The sequence below is a fragment of the Oncorhynchus tshawytscha genome, linkage group LG07 (assembly GCF_018296145.1).
Source record: "Oncorhynchus tshawytscha isolate Ot180627B linkage group LG07, Otsh_v2.0, whole genome shotgun sequence".
Classification (NCBI taxonomy): Eukaryota; Metazoa; Chordata; class Actinopteri; order Salmoniformes; family Salmonidae; genus Oncorhynchus; species Oncorhynchus tshawytscha.
In genome coordinates, this window is record NC_056435.1 from 47,847,855 (window position 1) to 47,872,290 (window position 24,436).

At 46.1% G+C, this 24,436-nt stretch overlaps 1 protein-coding gene across 3 annotated transcripts in view; it reads right to left on the bottom strand.

Moving 5' to 3' along the window:
- LOC112254672 (low-density lipoprotein receptor-related protein 1-like) overlaps window positions 1-24,436 on the bottom strand; it is a 164,601-nt gene that overhangs the window by 58,793 nt on the left and 81,372 nt on the right. For all 3 annotated transcript variants that reach the window (XM_042324507.1, XM_042324505.1, XM_042324506.1), the window contains exons 8-27: window positions 22,953-23,175; window positions 21,727-21,916; window positions 21,463-21,606; window positions 19,986-20,222; window positions 19,595-19,775; window positions 18,586-18,808; window positions 15,266-15,455; window positions 13,899-14,024; window positions 13,155-13,295; window positions 12,784-12,909; window positions 12,269-12,385; window positions 11,975-12,055; window positions 9,482-9,649; window positions 4,886-5,068; window positions 4,416-4,613; window positions 3,913-4,158; window positions 3,357-3,554; window positions 2,341-2,545; window positions 1,936-2,100; window positions 1,601-1,845 (exon numbers count right to left, since the gene is read on the bottom strand). In XM_042324507.1, coding sequence (XP_042180441.1) covers window positions 1,601-1,845; window positions 1,936-2,100; window positions 2,341-2,545; window positions 3,357-3,554; window positions 3,913-4,158; window positions 4,416-4,613; window positions 4,886-5,068; window positions 9,482-9,649; window positions 11,975-12,055; window positions 12,269-12,385; window positions 12,784-12,909; window positions 13,155-13,295; window positions 13,899-14,024; window positions 15,266-15,455; window positions 18,586-18,808; window positions 19,595-19,775; window positions 19,986-20,222; window positions 21,463-21,606; window positions 21,727-21,916; window positions 22,953-23,175 — 3,587 coding nt within the window. The remainder of the gene's footprint in view (window positions 1-1,600; window positions 1,846-1,935; window positions 2,101-2,340; window positions 2,546-3,356; window positions 3,555-3,912; window positions 4,159-4,415; window positions 4,614-4,885; window positions 5,069-9,481; window positions 9,650-11,974; window positions 12,056-12,268; window positions 12,386-12,783; window positions 12,910-13,154; window positions 13,296-13,898; window positions 14,025-15,265; window positions 15,456-18,585; window positions 18,809-19,594; window positions 19,776-19,985; window positions 20,223-21,462; window positions 21,607-21,726; window positions 21,917-22,952; window positions 23,176-24,436) is intronic.

A 24,436-nucleotide genomic window follows, 5' to 3' on the forward strand; every position in this document is an offset into this window, starting at 1 on the left:
TGATAGAGAGAGAAACAGGTATAGAGTGATAGAGAGAGAAACAGGTAAAGGGCGATAGAGAGAGAAACAGGTAAAGAGCGATAGAGAGAGAAACAGGTAAAGAGTGAGAGAGAGAGAAACAGGTAAAGAGTGATAGAGAGAGAAACAGGTAAAGAGTGATAGAGAGAGAAACAGGTAAAGAGTGATAGAGAGAGAAACAGGTAAAGAGTGATAGAGAGAGAAACAGGTAAAGAGTGATAGAGAGAGAAACAGGTAAAGAGTGATAGAGAGAGAAACAGGTATAGAGTAACAGGTATAGAGTAACAGGTAAAGGTAGAAACAGGTATAGAGTAACAGGTAAGAGTGAGAGAGAGAGAGTGATAGAGAGAGTAACAGGTATAGAGCGATGAGAGAGAGAGAAACAGGTAAAGGGTGATAGAGAGAGAAACAGGTAAAGAGCGATGAGAGAGAGAAACAGGTAAAGAGCGATAGAGAGAGAAACAGGTAAAGAGTGATAGAGAGAGAGAAACAGGTAAAGAGTGATAGAGAGAGAAACAGGTAAAGAGTGATGAGAGAGAGAGAGAAACAGGTAAAGAGTGATAGAGAGAGAAACAGGTAAAGAGTGAGAGAGAGAGAAACAGGTAAAGAGTGAGAGAGAGAAACAGGTAAAGAGTGAGAGAGAGAGAAACAGGTAAAGAGTGAGAGAGAGAAACAGGTAAAGAGTGAGAGAGAGAAACAGGTAAAGAGTGATAGAGAGAGAAACAGGTATAGAGTGATAGAGAGAGAAACAGGTATAGAGTGAGAGAGAGAGAAACAGGTATAGAGTGATAGAGAGAGAAACAGGTATAGAGTGATAGAGAGAGAAACAGGTAAAGAGTGATAAAGAGAGAAACAGGTAAAGTGTAAGAACAAAGAAAATGCAGGGTGGTAGAGAAATAAATGGGAGGAGAAGGGTGGGAGAGTGAATGAGATGGGGAAAGGAATATGTTGAGAGGAAATATATATTCCATTCAATTCAAGGAGCTTTATTGGCATGGGAAACATATGTTAACATTGCCAAAGCAAGTGAGATAAATAATATACAAAAGTAAAATAAACAATAAAAATTAACAGTAAACATTACACTCACAGCAGTTCCAAAAGAATAAAGACATTTCAAATGTCATATTATGTCTATATTCAGTGTGTAACGATGTACAAATGGTTACTGTACAAAAGGGAAAATAAATCAGCATAAATATGGGTTGTACAATGGCGTTTGTTCTTCACTGGCTGACCTTTTCTTGTGGCATTCAGTATGTGCATATAAAACAACTCTTTCCTTTCCACAGGCAGCAGGCCTATCTGTTTCATCCATAAATGGATCGTTTTCTGAGTGTGGCCATTGTGAGGGGAGAGGTTGTGACAGGGGAGGCCAGATGCTACTACTCTCCTGAATGACAGATGGACTTAGAGAAGCTGTCTCTCTCTAGAGATCAGTGGCAGCAGTATGACCTTGTGGGCAACACTCATTTACATACAAGGTCATTCAAGGTAGGTAATACTGTGGTGACCCAAAGCAAAGTAGCTAACCTCTCTTAAACATCATTCATGTGTGTTACCAGGCGTGTGTGTGTCCTACCCTGAGGCTGTCTGGAGGGATGGTAGACTTGTAGGTCAAAAGGTTGTGTGTTGGTTCTCTGGACCACGGTTACATTGTTGCCGGTCCACTTATTGGCCTTGGCCAGTGTGTTGGTCCTCCAGTCCGTCCAGTAAACCTCTCCCCCATACATAGTGACTGCGAATGGGTGCGACAGGTATTCGTGTCCCCTCAGAACCTCGATCAGGCCGGAACCATCGTATTTGGCTGAGTAAATAGCATCTGACCTGGAGGATGAATGGAAGACAACACAATACAGTGATTTATGACAGCTTGCATATGTATGGCGTGTGTGTACAGTGTGTGTTCTCTCTGACCTGGCATCGATCCACAGGATGCGTAGTTCTAGGTAGTCTACAGTGAGTCCGTTGGGCCAGCCCCCATTGCCGGTCTCCTTATGGATGGTTCTCCTACCCTCCCCACTCATAGAGGCTGCCTCGATCCTTGGCATACTGGCATCCCAGTCAGTCCAGAACAGGATCCTACAGAGAAGGGGGGGTGGGGGGGGTGGCTTCAACTTTGTGCTCCAGTAAACACAAAACCAATGACTCAGGTCAAGACCCTGTTTTAAGCCATGTTTTAGCTCATTCCTAGCCTGGTTCCAGAAGAGTTTGTGCTGCCTTTCCAACTCCTATGGTCATTGTCAACATAGGAGTTAGCAACACAGCACCAACAGATCTGGGACCAGGCTAACCCATTCCCAGCAGCATGCTGGTTCTCACCCATAGCGGGGGTCCAGGGCGATGGCACGGGGGTGCTCCACCTCCCCAGCCAGCAGAGTGGTCCTCATGGTTCCGTCCAGCTTGGCCACCTCTATCTGGTCCAGGTTACTCTCCACCCAGTAGATGTTCCCTGCTATCCAGTCCACCGCAAGACCCTCTGGAGTGGCCAGCCCATACTGGATCACCACGTCAAAACTGGTCAGAGCTGGGGGGCAGTGTGGTTAAGTTGAATGTGAAGCTTTGTTGTGTCATTCCTCCTTACTGTAGACCTATTCAACTCTAGTCATTCAAGTTGTCAGTGTGTCTGACTAGTCCCATGAACATCAATCACACACAGAGACTTTGTAATGCAAATGCAGCCCCGGCATATCTAATGATGCCACCTACAAAGCCATAGCTCTCCCTACTACTGACAGGATGTATCCTATTCCTGTTTGGGCCTGAGCAAATGTCACGACAGGCACCAGAGCAAATAAAACAAGAGGAGAAGTAACGCTTATTTTCATCCTTCTCTCTCACCCATTCATTTTCCTTTCCAGCTCCCTAATCAAAAGAGAATGGTCTAAACATCTGAGACTAGTCATCATTCTGATTGGAGCACGCACACACCACACACATACTCGTTATTCCTTCCTACTGTAATCTATAGAGTCAGAGGACTGAAGCCATGGCTCTATTGATTGATTGGCTTTGCCTTTTTAATGGTAGCGGTTTAGTTTTGATTGATTGGCTTGGCCTGTTTGGAAGGTGACAGTGTGGTTTTGATTGATTCGTTTAGTCTTTCGGCGTGGAACTGGACCATCTGCTTTGTTATTTACTAGCAACTTCCGCTCAGGAGTTGTAGGACTAAAGGCTGCACAACAGTACAACTACGATTCCCAGCATTCCCCGCTGTAAAGGCAATTGGGAAATGTGTCATGAAAGCTGGAGTACTACGCCAAAGACAAAGAAGTGTGCTGTTCTTCTCACTGCTTATAAACAAACTAGTGCTAAAACGTGGAGAAGAAGAGACTCACCTCCGTTCTCTGACATTTTGCCACGGTAGATCTTGTCCTCTACCACATCGGTCCAGTAGAGGGCAGTCTCTGCCAGGTGGAAGTCCAGGGCAATGGTGTTCCTCAGGCCAGGCACCAGTACGCTGAACTCCCCCTTGTTCAGGTCAATCCGACGGATCTCATGGCGGTTGGAGAAGATGATGAAGGGCTTGAAGGGATCTGAGGAGAAGACAGGAGATCACATGATCATGGTGATATAGCAGTGCTGGTTGTATCTACTTTGCGCACAGTGCACCCTCCCCTCCCATCCCGTTCCTTCTCTCCCTCTCCTCTTGCACAGGTATGCTTAGTGGGACCACTGAAACCACACAGCTTCCTGCCAAAATACCCCATCATCTCTCTCCTACTCACTCTCCTCCTTCACTCACTCCCCTGAACCAAAACATTTTCTGTGCCAGTGTGTTTTATTCTCATGATCATTAGATTTCACTCCAAACCACCATCTGACCATATCCCCTCTCTACTTCTCCTTTCCTACCCTCTAACCTCCTCTTCCATTCCCTCCCTCCCTCCTCACCAGTGCTCTTGCAGTTCTCCTGGTCAGGCTCCAGTTCCCAGCCCTCGTAGCAGGAACACTTGACACTGAACTTGTCTTGTTCACAGCGTTGGCTGCACTTCAGGTGTTTGGCGCAGAAGCTCTGGATCTGACAGGTCTTGTTGTTGGGGTCCAGCGCCATGCCCAGGGGGCAGGAACACACCACGCCCTCCCCAGGGGCTACTGTACAGTTATGGCTGCAGTCCCCGTTATCCAGCGAGCACAGGTCTGCAGGGAAAAGGGGAAAAAGAGAGATGGGTGTTAAGAAGAGAGGTGACACTGAACAAAACAAATGGGTAACACTGTTCTTGAGCTCTCTGTCATGATGGACACACAACACTGTCATAATAATGACATAACCGGTATCATAAACATTCATGACAGCTCAAGGTTTTTCTCTGGCTTGTTGGTGTCAGCAATGGGGTCCTTGTTCTATCTTCCAGTGCACCATGGGTAATGTCATTTTTTATAGCAGCAGGTCTTACCACAGAGTTTCTCGTCAGAGCCGTCGGGGCAGTCGTCAGTGCCGTCACACAGCTTCTCAGCGGGCAGACAGATGGTGGAGTCATTGGCACACACATGGTGAGAGAGCTTACACACCAACGCCTCACAGTTGTCTTCATCAGAGTTGTCCTCACAATCACGGTCCCCGTCGCACACCCAGGCCTTACTGATACAGCGGGCTGGGGACAGGTCAGAGGGGAAAGGTCAGAAGTCTGACCTTACAGGCAGACGCTGTCCACAACAACAAATATGTCAAACAGTTTTTTACAGCAGCTAAAACCAAATCCAGTCCTTCATCTCCACCAGATAATGCTAAGCTACCCATTTCAATATTGTTACAGTTATGTTTTACAACCAGAAAATAACCCAGTCATCCATTCTCTCCTCTCTCACTTAGACTCCACTCATTTGCTCTTTATTGATGTGACACAACCATCCCCATTCTCCTCACCAGAGTCCCTGCAACCAAACTTGACGGCGGGGTCACACGTGTGTGTGACGCCTTCGCAGTTCTTCTCGTCGCTCAGGTCCATGCAGTCTGTGTCCCCGTCGCAGCGCCAACGCATGGGGATGCACAGACCGTCCATACGACACTGGAACTCATCCATGTGACAGCCGTCAGGAGGACGCGTGGCTGGGGAGGGAGAGGGGGATGAGGAGTTTTACATCTCTACAATAACACTGAAACAACACTTAAACATGAACAGAGGAAATGTAACAAAACATCACAGGAACTATGAGCCCTTGTTATAAACTAGAACTTTTTCTTGGTCAAGTAACATCGTTAAGAAAAACTGAGGGCCCTGCTGTTTGTAGAATTCATTTATTTTCATCATTTTGTAGAAGTTTTCTGAGCAGGCTGAATTTGAGTTACGGTAAAGAAAGATGCTGCATGATGTCATAGTGAGCATGACATAATCACAGGCTTCATTAGGACAGAGCTCTCACAGCACACAGTCATTCACTACCTCGCCTCTCTCCCACTGTGTTGGTCCAATGGGAAACAAGCACACCGTCACAGGGAACACATTTTAACAGAACATCATGCTTCAGTGATGGACACAATTAAATCACTATTCACTCAATGAAAAATCAAAAGGGACTTGCAAAATCAATAAACAGCTGGCATAGTCAGACCCAGATTGCTTACGACGGCTATGGTTTTGGCATGTGTTGTGGACCTCAGAGGTTAGTAGAGGCTTGACAATTCCATGAGACAAAGATGGTGTGCTCCATTTATGCACACACAATACATCAAATCACATCATTCAACTTACAACCTGGTACGGCTAAATTATTGGAAATAAATGACCCAGAGACGCCCATGAGCCACGTGTTGGCAGTGCCACAATGTCAGGCTGATGCAGAGCACTGAAGGGTACAGCTTTCACACAGAGGCCAGGCTCCGGTGGATTACCAATAGAACCATCAGTGACATTGGTGATTAAGGGAATCACTGAAAGACTCAGACATCAAAGGTCAATGAGGTGTGAAGGTAGATGTGTGCGTGCGTATGCGATCACGCATGCATGTGTGTATTCACCATAGACTGTGTGTGTGTGTGCCACACACTTAGAAGCACAGAATCGGCTAGAATGTCATCGTATGCTGTAGCGTTAAGATTTCTCTTCATTGGAATTATTCCTCCTCCACCAAACTTTAGTTTGCCCTATAGTATGCATTCGGGCAGTTAGCGCTCTCCTGGCATCCGCCATACCCAGATTTGTTTGTCGGAAATGTTTAGAAATGTTTGCAAAAGTATATAAAAAAATAAATATCACATTTACTTAAGTATTCAGACCCTTTACTCAATACATTGTTGAAGCACCTTTGACAGAGATTACAGCCTCGAGTCTTCTTGGGTATGACGCTACAACCTTGGCACACCCGTGCTTGTCCCGAAGCCGCTCATGCATTGTCTTGGCTATGTGCTTAGGCTTGTTGTCCTGTTGGAAGGTGAACCTTCCCCCCAGTCAGGTTCTGAGCACTCTGGAGCAGGTTTTCATCAAGGATCTCTCTGTAATTTGCTCCATTTATCTTTCCCTCAACCCTGACTAGTCTCCCAGTCCCTGCTGCTGAAAAACATCCCCACAGCATGATGCTGCCACCACCATGCTTCACAGTAGGGATGGTGCCAGGTTTCATCCAGACGTGACGTTTGGCATTCAGGCCAAAGAGTTCAATCTTGGTTTCATCAGACCAGAGAATCTTGTCTCTCATGGACTGGGAGTCTTTAGGTGCCAGTTGGCCAACTTCAAGCGGCCTGTCATGTGCTTCCGTCTGGCCACTACCATAAAGGCCTGATTGGTGGAGTGCTGCAGAAATGGTTGTCTTTCTGGAAGGTTCTCCCATCTCCACAGAGTAACACTGGAGCTCCATCAGTGTGACCATCAGGTTCTTGGTCACCTCCCTGAACAAGGCCCTTCTACCCCGATTGCTTAGTTTGGCCAGGAGGCCAGATCAAGGAAGAGTCTTGGTGGTTCTAAACTCCTTCCATTTAAGAACGATCGACGGCACTGTGTTCTTGGGGACCTTCAATACTGCAGACATTTTTAGTACCCTTTCCCCAGATCTGTGCCTTGACACAATCCTAACTCTGAGCTCTACAGAGAATTCCTTCGACCTTATGGCTTAGTTTTTGCTCTGACATGCAAGGTCAACTGTGGGTCCTTATATAGACAGGTGTGTGACTTTCATGTCTAATCAATTGAATTTACCACAGGTGGATTCCAATCAAGTTTTAGAAACATCAAGGATGAAAACAGGACACACCTGATCTCAATTTTGAGTCTCACAGCAAAGGGTCTGAATAAGGTACAAGTATCAGTCAAAGGTTTGGACACCTACTCATTCCAGGGTTTTTCTTTATTTGTACTATTTTCTACATTGTAGATTTGATTTTATTTAAGCTTCATTTAACTAGGCAAGTCAATGATGGCCTACCCTGGCGACGCCGGGGCAATTGTATTTTATTTATTTATTTAATCAGGAATGGCTCATTGAGATTAAAATCTCTTTTTCAAGAGCGCCCTGGCCAAGATAGGCAGCACCAAGTCATTACAGAAAAATTACAGACAGACAACATTAAAAACTACAAGTAATCTAGTAAAAACTATTGACTTCACAAGAGTATAAAACAGCAAATTAAAAACATTGACAGGTCAGGGAATCAGCCTCAAAATCCTTCGTCAGTGATTTAAAAACACCAAATCGGGACAAGTTCTTACAGTTTCAAATTATTTTGTAAGGTGTTCCAAGACGATGGCACAGAGTACATAAAAGCCCTTTTACCAAATTCAGTTCGGACATTTGGAACAGTTAGCAGGATAAAGTCCAGCGAACGAAGAGAGTACCCACCACATTTCTGAACAATAAAAATGCACAATTGTGCGCTGCCCTATGGGACTCCCAAACCCAGCCTGTTGTGATACTGCCTGGAATTGAATCAGGGTCTGTAGTGACGCCTCTAGCACTAAGATGCAGTGCCTTAGACAGCTGCGCCACTCGGGAGCCAGAATAATAGTAAAGACATCAAAACTATGAAATAAACTAAAGTGTTAAATCAAAACATATTTTATATTTGAGATTCTTCAAAGTATTCACCCTTTGTCTTGATGACAGCTTTGCACACTCTTGTCATTCTCTCAACCAGCTTCATGAGGTTGTCACCTGGAATGCATTTCAATTAACAGGTGTGCCTTGTGAAAAGTTAATTTACCTTCGTAATGCGTTTGAGTCAATCAGTTGTGCTGTGACAAGGTAGAGGTGGTATACATAAGATAACCCTATTTGGTAAAAGAGCAAGTCCATATTATGGCAAGAACAGCTCAAATAAGAAAAGAGAAATGACAGTCCATCATTACTTTAATACATGAAGGTCAGTCAGTCCTGAACATTTCAAGAACTTTGTGAACGTTTCTTCAAGTGCAGTCACAAAAACCATCAAAGGCTAGGATGAAAATGTCTCATGCATTATTTAAACCAAATTGAACATGTTTCATTATTTATGTTTCATTATTTATTTGAGGCTAAATTGATTTGATTTAGCCTGATTGATTTAGCCTGATTAAGTTAAAATAAAAGTGTTCATTCAATTGTCATTATTACAAATAAATACATTTATTAAAAAAATAATAACAAATTTAAAAAACAATAAAAGAATACAAAATCGGCCGATTAATCGGTAGCGGCTTTTTTGGGCCTCCAATAATCGGTATCTTCGTTGAAAAATCATAATCGGTCGACCTCTACACTCAACCACTTATTTGGTTTCCGGGTCATGGAGAAGAGAGGACAGAGGTGAGAAGATGGAGGACAGACTTTTCCAAAATGAGAAAAGGCCCAAGTCTGTTTCATTGTGAAGGTGTATATGTGTATGAGCATGAGTGTGTGTGCGCATTTGTTTAAATGATCTGTGTGAAAGCTCTTCCTGAGGCATTCTACCTGCCTGCCCTCTGACCATTAAAACCTCAGCATTCCCTGTGCACTGCGGGGGGAGCCAAACCTGGACAAGCCCATTAGCCAGCACCACATGGGAGGGAGAAGCAGGCTGGCTGGGATCCTAGTTCTCTGGTTACAGGCCACAGTGTAGGTGGCAGATAAAGATATGCTTACCCAAAACTCCACCGATAGTCTATCATATGAACTTTTCGGTTTCTCATCAAATACTTTGTTTCTTTTGGTTCAGATCCTACGCAACAAAAGTAATAAAGTGGTTTGGAGTTGACCACAGGAAAGTTGAATTTTCAGGTGAGGCCTTCTAGAATTCTCTACCAAGTAAACAACACACTGCAGGACATAATCAGATACAGTGTTTGGAGTACAGATAGTGAGGTTGTTTCCCCAAGTCTTAATAATATGTTAGAAGGCTAGATGGAGAGATGGGTAAAGTAGTGTTAATGATGTAATTACATGTCTGTTGCACTGCTTGGGGCATGAAGTACTGAGGTTTCAAACAGTCAATCGCTGTCATTTAAGTAGCCTATAGCACACACAGTAATATAGCATTAAGTTGTCCCGGTTGGTGGGTTACTGAGCTGACACTCACCCTGATTGGTGCAGTTGGCGTGGGTCTCGTCGCTGTAGTCTCCACAGTCATTGTCCCCGTCGCAGGTCCAGTAGTTGGAGATACAGCGGCCGCTGTTACACTTGAACTGGGCGCTGGAGCAGGAATGGCTGCAGCCTGCCTCATCACTGTTGTCCCCACAGTCGTTGTCTGTAAGGAAAACACAGTCAAACCTCCACATCACACCAGTCAGACACACAACATACACGGACTATAAGGAAAGGCTAAAACAAATCACCCAGGTTATATGTACCTGGTGATTTATGTTAGTTACGAAGAACTGTCAATATCCGTGATCTCTACACTCAGACAACATTCGAGTTAAAGTAAATAGCTGTTAGAGAACTATTGTTCACAATGCAATTCCCATTACTCTCCACAACATAAAATACATACTCACATACAAAACACTTAAGTACGTTTACAAATTCATTTCAATGTGAGAAAAAAAGAGAAGGGTAAAATAATCACAGAAACTGCACATGCACCATGAGTGAATGTACCCAGCACTGATACATTGAGCTTGGCAGCAGAGGAGATGCTTCCCCAAACCCTTCCTTATCTAAGCACTTCTAACAGGGAGGTTCTTCTGGTAACTTAATATTGTCCACTGTCAGATAAATAGACAGCAAGCACACTATTACAGATATTCTAATTGGTTGTTCCTCACTAATGATAATACCTCACCACCACAAACAACCTGTTTTCTCGGTCTTTGATTCTTGTCCAATCCAACTACAATAGAACATGTATTTCTACTGCATAAGTAGAAGCAGCAAGAGCCTCCATTATCATTGAATTGAGATTCATAATGAACTACTGTTAAGGGTAAAGCTGCTGTTAGAAGGGTAGCAGCCCTGGTTCTCTCTACAGTAGCATGTCTCCCCCCTCCCTCTGGCCCCCCCTAGCGAGCCCTAGTTAGCCTCCAGCGTTGGCTGTGGTGCATGTTGATCTACAGTCGTGGCCAAAACTTTGGAGAATGACACAAATATACATTTTCACAAAGTCTGCAAGGATGGAGATCACTCTGTCATGCTGATTGAGTTTGAATAACAGACTGGACGCTTAAAAAGGAGCGTGGTGCTTGGAATCATTGTTCTTCCTCTGTCAAACATGGTTACCTGCAAGGAAACGCGTGCCGTCATCATTGCTTTGCACAAAAAGGGCTTCACAGGCAAGGATATTGCTGCCAGTATGATTGCACCTAAATCAACCATTTATCGGATCATCAAGATCTTCAAGGAGAGCGGTTCAATTGTTGTGAAGAAGGCTTCAGGGCACCCAAGAAATTCCAGAAAGCGCCAGGACCGTCTCCTAAAGTTGATTCAGCTGCGGGATCGGGGCACCACCAGTACAGAGCTTGCTTAGGAATGGCAGCAGGCAGGTGTGAGTGCATCTGCACGCACAGTGAGGTGAAGGCTTTTGGAGGATGGCCTAGTGTCAAGAAGGGCAGCAAAGAAGTCACTTCTCTCCAGGAAAAACATCAGGGACAAACTGATATTCTGCAAAAGGTAGAGGGATTGGACTGCTGAGGACTGGGGTAAAGTCATTTTCTCAGATGAATCACCTTTCCGATTGTTTGGTGCATCCGGAAAAAAAGCTTGTCCGGAGAAGACAAGGTGAGCGCTACCATCAGTCCTGTGTCATGCCAACAGTAAAGCATCCTGAGACCATTCATGTGTGGGGTTGCTTCTCAGCCAAGGGAGTGGGCTCACTCACAATTTTGCCTAAGAACACAGCCATGAATGGAGGATGTGTTGGTACCATTCTTTGAGAGCAACTTCTCCCAACCATCCAGGAACAGTTTGGTGACGAACAATGCCTTTTCCAGCATGATGGAGCACCCTGCAATAAAGCAAAAGTGATAACTAAGTGGCTCAAATTCTGACAAACTCCAAGCATTGATTATGCAAGAATGGGCTGCCATCAGTCAGGATGTGGCTCAGAAGTTAATTGACAGCATGCCAGGGTGGATTGCAGAGGTCTTGAAAAAGAAGGGTCAACACTGCAAATATTGACTCTTTGCATCAACGTCATGTAATTATCCTTTGACACTTATGAAATGCTTGTAATTATACTTCAGTATTGTATAGTAACATCTGACAAAAATATCTAAAGACCCTGAGGCAGCAGACTTTGTGGAAATTAATATTTGTGTCATTCTCAAAACTTTTGGCCACGACTGTATGCTCTAACCAGTCGGGTTCGGACAATTCAACTCATCAGAGCCGTCCCCACAATCACTTTCTGAAACAAAGAAACCAACGGAGAGACAGCGGAGTGGGCGCATGGCACGACAACAACACACATGGAACAACAACAGAAGACACAATATACCAAATAGAGAAAAGAAAGCTGTAGCAAGGAGGTATGAGGACATAAAATGACGTAGCAACGAGCCAGTGATACATCTGATAATGACTGGGAGATACAAGCACACACAGTAGGACGAAGATGAGGAGGAGGGACACGTACCATTGTCACAGCGCCAGTTGATGTTGATGCAACGTCCGTTATTGCAGGTGAACTGGGTGAGAGGGAAACAGGTTGGGTAGGCTGGATGGAGAGAGAGAAAGAGAGAATGGAAGAGAAAGAACCCAGCAGTAACTAACTACTTTATCTGCTATACCCATTATAGTTCCCGGCCTCCCTGTGGGCCTGGGTTTCAGTGATATGGGTATCGTGTTTAGTCTTTTATTGGAAGATAATGTTCTGTGTTGAAACATAAGGGTCAAGGGGTCAAAGGTGACAGTGAGGCAGGTGACCCACCACATGATGCAGGCTCGTCTGAGCGGTCCCCACAGTCATCGTCCAGGTCACATGTCCAGGAGATTGGGATACAGCGACCACTGGCACACGAGTACTGGTTTGGGGGGCAGGTGCGAGCTGAAGGTAGGAGTTGGGGGAGGCATTGAGATTACTAAACAGTTCTCCCCAGGAGAACGACTCCAATAGGATGTTAAGAGGTTGTCCTTTGAAATATTATAAAAGTAGTTGGGATACAGCGACCACAAATGGCAAATGGCATTTTGAGCATTGAGACTACAGTCCATGTACACTGGGCGAGGCTGAGAGAAAGGTCAGCCCTCAACAACCATTGTCTGAATGATGTGTACTAAAGAGAGAGAGACCGAGACAGAGACAGAACGACCGAGAGAGAGAAGACAGGGAAAGAGAAAAGAAAGAAAATAAAGTGTGTGTCTGTACAGAATGTGTGTATGAGTGTGTTACGTATTGTGTGTGCACCATATGCAACAGTGTGTGTGTACGTCTGAACGTCCTACCAGAGCAGGTGGTGTTGGACTCATCCTCGTCTTTGCCACAGTCGTTGTCTCCATCACACAGCCAGCGCAGCGGGATACAGCGGTTGTTCTGACACTTAAACTTATCAGCGGGACAGGTGTGCTGGTCTGGAGGGAGGGACGGGGAGAGAAGGAAAAGGGAGTATGGAGGAAGGATAGAGGGGGAGAGCAGGGGTACAGAGTGTAGGAGACAGACAGACAGACTAGGCTTGTGTTTTGTCTGGAAGTGGAACCTGTCTGCAATCTGACTACGAACAAGCCAAGCTTTTTACAGAACCACCAACATCCCCCCTCACACACACAAAAATACATGCGAAAGGTAGCCGTTCTACAATCAGTGTCTGTAAACTCACGGCAGAGCTCAGGGGCCTCGTCACTGCTGTCCAGACAGTCGTTGTCACCGTCACACTTCCATCGCTCCTGGATACAGCGGTTGTTCTTACAGGCAAACTCCCCGGGCTGACACTGAGGAGGAGGGATGTAGGACGGATTGACTGGGGAGAGAGAGAGAGCGTGAGAGAGAGCGTGAGAGAGAGCGTGAGAGAGAGAGCGTGAGAGCGAGAAGTTGAGCATTCAAATAACACATTTCCCCAACAAAGCTAAATGAGTGGGGCGGGACAGTGAGATACTAGCTAATATTCTGTCACATCTCAGCAGTCCACAACAAACACAAACCCTGTCAGAGCAGTGAGCCAACATGAGCCCAGTATGTGTCAGGACTACTGTCAGTCCCTAATCCCGCCCCTCTCCACAACACCAAAATCTGGGCTGACTGCTCCATGAGTAAGAAGGATTTCAATTTGCATACTATATACACACACAATTGTTCTCTCGCTCTCCCTCCCTCACACACACACAGTTCAACTTTGAAATAGACCGTTTCATCCTAGGCTAATCTCTAAAAAATTCCCTTCCATATGATTTATCACACACACGCACATACACATTATGAGAGTATATTGTTGTTAGATATTACTGCATGGTCGGAATTAGAAGCACAAGCATTTCGCTACATTCGCATTAAGCATCTGCTAACCATGTGTATGTGACAAATAAAATTTGATTTGAATTTAGACCCCTGCTCCCTGACCTCTCACCTTTACAGCTGGTGTTGTCTCTGGCATCCAGTTGTTGGTCCTCTGCACAGGCACACTGCCTCCCATCAGGGATGGCCAGACACAGACTACTGCAGCCCCCGTTATTCACACGACACGCATTAGAACCTGTAGACAGAGAGCGAGCGAGCCAGACAGAGAGCGAGCGAGCCAGACAGAGAGCGAGCGAGCGAGCCAGAGAGCGAGCGAGCCAGACAGACAGAGAGAGAGAGCGAGCGAGCCAGACAGACAGAGAGAGCGAGCGAGACAGAGCGAGCGAGCGAGAGAGCGAGCGAGCCAGACAGAGAGCGAGCGAGCCAGACAGAGAGAGCGAGAGAGCAGAGCGAGCCAGCCAGCCAGCCAGCGAGCCAGCCAGACAGACAGACAGAGCCAGCCAGAGAGAGCGAGCCAGCCAGAGAGTGAGCGCCAGCCAGCCAGAGAGAGAGAGCGAGCCAGCCAGACAGAGAGAGAGCGAGCCAGCCAGACAGAGAGAGAGCGAGCCAGCCAGACAGAGAGAGAGCCAGCCAGACAGAGAGAGAGCGAGCCAGCCAGACAGAGAGCCAGAGCGAGCCAGCCAGACAGAGAGAGAGCGAGCCAGCCAGACAGACAGAGAGCGAGCCAGCCAGCCAGAGAGCGAGCCAGCCAGCCAGACAGAGAGCGAGCGAGCGAGCCAGACAGAGAGCGAGCGAGCGAGCCAGCCAGACAGACAGAGAGCGAGTTAGCGAGCCAGACAGACAGACAGAGCGACAGAGTTAGCGAGCCAGACAGACAGAGAGAGCGAGTTAGCGAGCCAGACAGACAGAGAGAGCCAGACGAGCCAGACAGAGAGAGCGAGTTAGCGAGCCAGACAGACAGAGAGAGTTAGCGAGCCAGACAGACAGAGAGAGCGAGTTAGCGAGCCAGACAGACAGAGAGAGCGAGTTAGCGAGCCAGACAGACAGAGAGAGCGAGTTAGCGAGCCAGACAGACAGAGAGAGCGAGTTAGCGAGCCAGACAGACAGAGCGAGTTAGCGAGCCAGACAGACAGAGCGAGTTAGCGAGCCAGACAGACAGAGAGAGCGAGTTAGCGAGCCAGACAGACAGAGAGAGCGAGTTAGCGAGCCAGACAGACAGAGAGCGAGGGAGCCAGACAGACAGAGAGCGAGGGAGCCAGACAGACAGACAGACAGACAGAGAGCGAGCGAGCGAGCGAGCCAGACAGACAGACAGACAGACAGAGAGCGAGCGAGCGAGCCAGACAGCGAGCCAGAGGGCGAGCGAAGGAGGAGAGAGATAAGTGCAGACATTAATGTGTATTATCTAAGGGGATGGATGGATAGATAGATAGAAGGGTAGGTGAATAGATGGATGAACAGACTAGTGTCCTGTACCTTGCTGCTGCTGGGCGTCATACATGCGGATCTCGAAGATGGGTGGTCGTTCGTTGCGGAGCAGGGAAACTGTCTTGGTAACCTGGTCCAATTTGTAGATGCTGCCACTGCGGTACTCGTTCCAGAACAGGAAGTGTTTGTAGTGACACAGGCCGAAGGCGTGGTTCAACTCCTGACCCTCATATACCGTCTGATAACACAATACAGGTGTTGATGTGTCCAGTACACTCAGAGACTGCATATCCAATAAACCCTCAGATAATCCCTATGACAACTACAGTATCATTATGTAGTCTCACCACTGATCACAGTAACTGCACAATATTATACTGTACTACAAATCTCACTTGATGTGTTATATCAACTTTATTACTTATTCTAGTTATACATTATCATGGTAACATTTGTCATGTGCTGACCTTGCGTTCTGAGTTGTTGAGGTACTGTAGACAACAGATGCGGTCTGTAGGGTTAGGGTTGGTTTTAGGGCTAGTAACCAGTCTGACTGACTGGGCTAGGAATCAGTCTGACTGACTGGGCTAGGAATCAGTCTGACTTATCCAAATCCAAGATGGCGTAGCAGTAAGACGTGTTTGTTTTTGACCCATGTAAATATACATTTTTTGTTGTTTTTAGTATACATTTCATGATATTTCGATCTCTTTTTTCCATTTCGAATTAAATATACCTTCCTGCAACCCGCCTCACCCAATGTGGTATGGATCTCTATATACACCTCTGCTGTTTTCAACCAGGATCTCAGCGATCACTGCCTCATTGCCTACGTCCGTTATGGATCCGCGGTCAAACGACCACCCCTCATCACTGTCAAAGGCTCCCTAAAACACTTCTGCGAGCAGGCCTTTCTAATCAACCTGGCCCGGGTATCCTGGAAGGATAATGACCTCATCCCACCAGTATAGGATGCCTGGTTGATCTTTAAAAGTGTTTTCCTCAACAACTTAAATAAGCATGCCCTATTTAAAAAATGTAGAACTAAGAACAGATATAGCCCTTGGTTCACTCCAGACTTGACTGCCCTTGACCAGCACAAAAACACCCTGTGGAGTTCTGCACTAGCATCGAATAGTCCCCGCAATATGAAACTTTTCAGGGAAGGCAGGAACCAATACACACAGTCAGTTAGGAAAGTAAAGGCAAGCTTTTTCAAACAGAAATTTACATCCTGCAGCACAAATTCCACAAAGTTTTGGGACACTGTAAAGTCCATGGAGAATAAGAGCACCTCCTCCCAGCACTGAGGTTAGGAAACACTGTCACCACCCATGCATCCACGATAACCAAAAGTTTCAATAAGCATCTCCCTTTGGCTGGCCATGCTTTCCACCTGGCTACCCCAACCCCGGCCAACAGCTCTATACCCCCCAGCAACTGGCCCAAACCCCCACACTTCTGCTTCACCCAAATCCAGACAGTTGATGTTCTGATAAAATTATCCACCGCCATTGTTGCAACCCCTATTACTAGTCTGTTCAACCTCTCTTTCGTATCACCAGATTCCTACAGATTGGAAAGCGGCAGCAGTCATCCCCCTTCTCAAAAGGGGAGACACTCTAGACCCAAAATGTTACAGACCTATATCCATCCTGCCTTTCTAAAGTCTTCGAAAGCCAAGTGAACAAACAGATCACCGATCATTTCGAAATCACCGTAACTTCTCCGCTATGCAATTCGGCTTCTGAGCTGGTCACGGGTGCACTTCAGCCACGCTCAAGGTCATAAACTATATCATAACCACCACCAATAAGACAGTACTGAGCAGCCATCTTCAACGACCTGGCAAAGGCTTTCGACTCTGTCAATCACCGTATTCTTAATTGGCAGACTCAACAGCCTTGGTTTCTCTAATGACTGCCTCGCCTGGTTCACTAACTTCTCAGATAGAGTTCAGTGTGTCAAATCGGAGGGCATGTTGTCCGGACATCTGGCAGTCTCTATGGGGGTGCCACAGGGTTCAAATCTCAGGCCAACTCTTTTCTCTGTACATATCAATGATGTCGCTCTTGCTGAGGGCGATTCTTTGATCCACCTCTACGCAGACGGCACCATACTGTACACATCTGACCCTTCTTTGGACACAGTGCTAACAAACCTCCAAATGAGCTTCAAAGCCATACAACACTCCTTCCATTTCCTCCAACTGCTCTTAAATGCTAGTAAAACTAAATGCATGCTCTTCATCCAAACGCTACCTGCACCCGCCCGCCCGACTAGCATCACCACTCTGGACGGTTCCGACTTGTGGACAACTATAAATACCTAGGTGTCTGGCTAGACTCTAAACTCTCCTTACACTCATATTAAGCATCTCGAATCCAAAATTAAATATAATTTTGCAACAAAGCCTCCTTCACTCATGCTGCCAAATATACCCGTGTAAAACTGACTATCCTACCGATCCTTGACTTCGGCGATGTCATTTACAAAATAGCCTCCAACACTACTCATCAAATTGGATGCAGTCTATCACAGTGCCATCCGTTTTGTCACCAAAGCTCCATATACTACTCATCTCTATGACCTGTATGCTCTCGTTGGCTGGTCCTCGCTACATATTCGTCGCCAAAACCACTGGCTCAAGGTCATCTATAAGTCTTTGCTAGGTAAAGCTCCACCTTAGCTCACTGGTCACCATAGGAACACCCACCCATAGCACACGCTCTAGCAGGTATATTTCACTGGTCATCCCCAAAGCCAACACCACCTTTAGCTGCCTTTCCTTCCAGTTCTCTGCTGCCAATGACTGGAACTAATAGCAAAAATCACTGAAATTGGAAACTTATATCTCCCTCACTAACTTTAAGCATCAGCGGTCAGAGCAGCTTACCGATCGCTGCAGCTGTACACAGTCCATCTGTAAATAGCCCATCCAACCAACTACCTACCTCATCCTCATATTTGATTTTCTGCTCTTTTGCACACCAGTATTTCTACTTGCACATCCTCATCTGCACATCTATCACTCCAGTGTACATTTCTAAATTGTAATTACTTTGCCACTATTGGCCTATTTATAGCCTTACCTCATTTGCACATCCTGTATACAGATTTTTCTATTGTGTTATTGAGCGTACATTTGTTTATCCCATGTGTAACTCTGTTATTTTTGTCGCACTGCTTTGCTTTATCTTGGCCAGGTCGCAGTTGTAAATGAGAACTTCTTCTGAACTGGCCTACCTGGTTAAAATTAATTAAATAATTAAAAATGCATTCTGAGTTGTTGAGGTACTGTAGACAACACAGATGCGGTCGTAGTAGGGTTAGGGTTAGTTTTAGGGCTAGTGACCAGTCTGACTGACCTTGCGTTCAGTGTTGTTAAGGTAGACCATCTCGATGCGGTCGTAGTACGCGTCCACCCAGTACAGGATTCCCTGTGGGATGTCCAGACTTAGACCGTTGGGCCACAGGACCATCTTACTGGTAAGGAACACGTTCCTGTTAGAACCGTCCATCCAGGCCCGCTCGATCTTCCCTCTCTTACTCTCCTTAGGGTCCTCCTCCCAGTCTGTCCAGTACATCCACCTGGGGAGAGAGAGGGGGATGAGCAGGGGGTACACGTGTTTTGGTCCGTCGTGACCGGGCTATTCTGCCCCAGGGGACATTGAGTAGAACTCTATTATTTCCCACACACACACACACTACGCAGGTCACAGGGGAGTGTCCGAGTCTGGCTGTGAATATGCTGACTTCATTTGAACTTTTGTAATCATTTTGTTACGTTTTCACAAACCACGATGAAGACGCTCCCCCTTCTCCCATAGAAAAGAAAAGAGACTAAACAAATGGGTCATACAAAAGCAATGCGCACACACACACACTTGCGGGATATAATTGGTTAAAGGTGCTGTGAGCAGAAAGTGGTGGATCAGTGACAGGAAAATATACCAACAGCCGACCATCTGCTTTGTTCTCATCCCCACACACCGGTATGCATGTACGTACTCACGTATAAATGCACAAACAAACATGGACACACACACACACAGACAGAAACCCACACACCCCAGGGTCAACTTTCCAATCATCTTCCAGCCACATCCCACACCCATGGGAAAGGCTCAGCAGAATATCTAAATAATCTATTAAGAAGCAGACAGTCCCACCACGCAGACAGTAACACTTTACTGCTAATGGCAGTAAAACCTCTGGCATGCCTAATCCTTCACACTCTCTCACCCCAACATCCCCTCCCCCAAACAAAGTCCCCCATCCCAAAACCACCATTACCTACTCTTCTATGCATCACTCCATCCCAAGTCCTCCTCTCCCTCCCTCTTTCCTTTCTCCCTCCCTCCTTCCTTCTCTCACCCATGTAGGGGGTCCACTACAATGGCGCGGGGGTGGGTCATCTTGCCCTCGATGAGAGTCCTGCGGGCCTGGGAAGCCTTCTCCAGCTTGGCCACACTGATGGTCTTCTTGGGCCCATCGTCCGTCCAGTACAGGTTATCAGCCATCCAGTCCACCGCTATACCCTCCACTGTGTGGATTCCTAGAACACAGAGGAACAGGTGGTGAGAGGCCAGTTGCCCTATTATACACCACAAAACTTGACATGGTAGATCCAAAACGGCCACCTTGCCACTAACAGCAGAAACTACCAAGACACATTGCTAGCATGATTTTGGAGCCATAATGGCCACTACTCTCCATTACAGCAATGATGCCCCAAAATGGCCACCATGCAAGGCAGTTACTGTACCGTCCTTCAGGATGGTGTCCCTCTCTGTGCCGTCGATCTTTTGGCGGCCGATGAGGTAGCTGGTGGCGTCAGCGAAATATATGAAGTCACTCTCTGAGTGGAAGTCCAGGGCTCTGGGGTTCATCAGGTTCTCTATGGGGATCATGTACTCATCTGGGACCTTAGCATTCATGTCCATGCCTCGGATGACCCCTGGACGACCTTTACCATACACCAGGAACAGCTCATGCTCCGGCTCTGGAAAAAAACAAAAACATGGGAGAGAGAGGACTTACTGGGCCTGTATTCATAAATAAAGCGTCTCAGAGTAGGAGTGCTGATCTCAGATCAGACCCCCATGTCCACCTAAACTTATGCATTACATCTAATTAGGCAAAGGACAGGCCCTGGCCTGTAAACTCATAAAAACGCATAATCGAGTCCGGCCAACCTTCTCATGAGAGGTAGCTTCTGAAACTATTTCAAATCACACTACAATGCTATAAACAGACAGACAAAACAGGAAGAGGAGGAGAGCATTGATGAGGCCTTTACCATTAAATAACATCCATAGGATTCCAATCACCTTCACAATTCCTGCCTTTCCTCTGTCTAGTAATGAATATCTTCTCCAAAGAATTGACAGTTAAAATTCTGTAACACTGTAAATAGCACTGCCCCATATCATTTGCATTGATTAAACTAATAAAAACTGTGCAAGAGAAGCATAACCCCGGAAACGTCACGAGAATGTAAGGTATTTTCAATAATTCTAATTCACATTTGACGACTTGTTCCATATGGTGTAGTGGACGGAATAGGTTGTGGCTGAATCTATCGGCAATGGTGTGGTTTCAAGGGCACCTATGGTTGTCAAGAAACAGATCAATATGTGGTTGCTTTCATATCCGCATAGAATATTAATACACACCTCTCAGGCAAGCTGAATCAATCAAGGAGGGAGTTGTACTTTGTTACTACGCAGACAAAAGTAGTCAACTCAGAAAATACTGCTTATTATGAGTCTCCCAGGCCTTAGCTCAGTTGTCCTGATTCGACCTTCACTGCCATTGGCACAGGGTCATTAACAGAATCGATGTCTGCCTCCACTTCACAGTTATAGTGTAGGCTTCAAGCATGTAGATATTGATTAGGGAGGCTAGCTGTCAATGTCATGCAAGTCAGTCTACTGGTCAGATTTGAGGAGATGTAGCCTTATTCGACATCCACGTCTTCGGCGCCCGGGGAACAGTGAATTAACTGCCTTGCTCAGTGGGAGAACAGATTTTTACCTTGTCAGCTCGGGGATTAGATCCAGAAACCTTTTGGTTAATGGCCCAGCGCTCTAACCACTACCTGCCGTAGGAATGGGTTGTTGTATTTCAGAGCAGATTGGCTTCATAATGAAACATTTTATTGTCTTCTTTTGTAAAGTGCCTAACAGATAATTGGCTGTACTGTGGAGTATCTGAGAGGGGATTGGCTATATGGTACTTACTCTTGCAGGACTTCCCGTCACCCCCCAGACTGAATCCAGAGCGACAGCGGCAGGTACGGGTCTTATGGCTGTTCCCCAGTAGGCAGAAGTCAGAGCAGCCTCCAGCTTTCCCAAACTGGTCTGGCTCACATGCATGGCTACGCACTGGAGGAGAGGAGATTTCTGAGTGAATTTCAACTATACCACTATGTTGGTGGGTTAAATATAGAATTGATTTGACAATATGTGCAGGCAGCATAGAATATAGAACCCTATAACAATTACCTGGCGGCTGTCGTCTCTGGTGGTAGACGTGCAGGGCTCCTCCCTTGTCGACGCGGGTCACCACCTGGTAGTCAGAGCTGTTGAAGCGGTTCACTCTGATCACACTGGTCTTAGGCTGCATGTTGGCGCTGCCTGAGTTAGTGGCATACAGGTAGTTCTCAAACACTGTCAGACTGTACAGGTGCTCAATCTGGGAGAGGGGGAGGAGGGAGAGATTGATGGGAGGAGGGAGAGCGAGGAAGAAAGAATGAGTGACAAAGAACCAAAAACCACAATCAATACAGAATTCCACTTGAACACCCATTCACTCAGTATGTATGGAACCCAACACTATACAGCTGATTCAGAATCCCAAATGACCCATAGCCTGACTCAGGCCTCCATTTCCCATAACACACTCTAACAGGTCTAAACAAACATATCCATCTGTGAGGAGAAGAAAGCCGACCTCACTGTCCCAGTAAACAGCACTAAAGTGAAATAGATGAAAGTGGTGGTTGATCAGCTCTTCAGATCAGAGTGACTAGCATCCATTAAGATCAGGCTGGGGAAGGAATAAAACACATGGCCTCTGCAATAGTGCCTGTACCCTCACCATCAATAACCATCCACAGACTTTAAACTGCCATTGATGGCAATCACACACACCTGGTTGTATACACACAGACTTGATAGCGCACGCACACGCACAATTAAAAGGGGCTGTGTGTGTGTGTGTGTAGTTGGCTGTACCCCCAGGTCCAGTGAGTAAAGGAAGGCCATTACTTGTGCAGATACACAGCTAGGTTTAAAAGGTACCAGCCACGGCACCATCCACAGAGCTCTGCTTTAACTCCTATTAATCAGCTCTCTAATAAAAGCTCCCTGCTCTCTGGCCATAGCTCACTGAACAGCACCACATTACTACAGCAGCAGGAGACAGAGAGGATCCTCACAGGAGAGAATGCACAGGAACCTCTACATAGATGGGGGAATTTGGTTTTAGTGGCTACCAAGTATTTACCTTGGATTTAAGTTTTTAACTCTGCTTGGATAACAAGGAATGTAAAGTTCACAGCTATTAAGTCTTCTTATGTAAAACTCTTTACTCTAAATTAAGGAAATGCCCTTCCGCTCCTCACAACAACCCAAAAATCTGCAACATTCCTAAATGTTAAACCCTCCTAAATGCTCCGTTCCAGAACCCTGAAGAAGTGTGCTAGTCTGTCGCAGGTTGATAACCTCACCAGCAGGCCCTGTATGATGGTGTGTCTGTTTTTGCCTTCGTAGTCCACCACCTCTATGTAGTCCAGGTAGGCATCGGCCCAGTAGACCAGCCTGTTGACCAGGTCCAGGGTGATACCGTGGGGGAACACGATCTTACTGTCCACCAGCTTGGTCCGGTTCTGACCATCCATGTCACAACGCTCCACCTTGGGGATCTGACCGTAGTCTGTGAAGAACACTTTACTTTGGGAGGAAAGAGATGATGGGTGATTAGCTAATTCATTGATGGATTTATTCAATTTTATTCCAAATGTGTTTTAGCAGGTAAGTTGACTGAGCATGAGTATGTTGTCAGTTACAGCAACAAGCTACAGTAGGTAAGAGTTGCAGGGAAGAAGAGCGACAGCTGTTTTGACAGAGTGAACGATTGATTGACAGGTTCATTAATAAATTCCTACTTTCCATGTCTATGTAAGTATAGGGCAAACTGGTGTTAGAACATGTGTAGTTGAATAGCCCTGCTGAATAGCCCTGCTGAATAGCCCTGCTGAATAGCCCTGCTGAATAGCCCTGCTGAATAGCCCTGCTGAATAGCCCTGCTGAATAGCCCTGCTGAATAGCCCTGCTGAATAGCCCTGCTGAATAGTCCTATATGGAGGAATATCTGCATGTGCGAACAGTTTGTCCTGGTCAGGTCACATGGTCAGAGGAACACCTCCTGGGCCTAACTAGAATGCTTGATGTTTTATTGTGTCTTGATCCCTACAGCTTATTTATTCTGCCTCTCACTGGGATTCCTAAACAGAAGGGAACTATCAAACAATCATTTATTGGATGTATGTGCTCCCAGAAAAAGATAAATCAGTCACAATGCAATTCTTAGAAGGTTTATTGTTTTCACTATTTTAGAAAAAAAATGAATCTGTCTACTAATATTATACAATCTCTAAATTACAGCCAAGAATATTATTGTCATCCCTAACAGCAGCTGGACAACATCACAGGGAAAGAGTCTGGAGTAACTATACCAGAGTATATTACTGCAAAATCAATTATAGCTGTGGAAATGGGTTGGAATGAAAAACAAAGAACTGCACACACACACACACACACACACACACACACACACACACACACACACCTCCAGGAATTGCGTTTGAGATCCCTGTCATAAATGTCAGGGCTGAAATGAAAACCTGACTGTAGAATGTTTTGGGGAAAGGCAGGATTCGGGAGCTCTCAGGGCTCAGACCCGAACAACACAAATGAAACATCTGCACTCAATTACTGCTCCCCAAAACTTCAAGTCAGTGGCCCACGTACTAATCAGAGAGGAAAGGAAACCTTCCAAGTGTTTCGGAGAACTCAAACCCCCTCCGAACCTCAACCCACCCCCCAGCCCATTGTTTTAAGTTGTGTAACAATGACAGACTACTGTGGCCAAAATATTGGGCTTCTCATGGGACTGTTATCGTGTGTTAGATGCACGTACTGTGATGCGGGT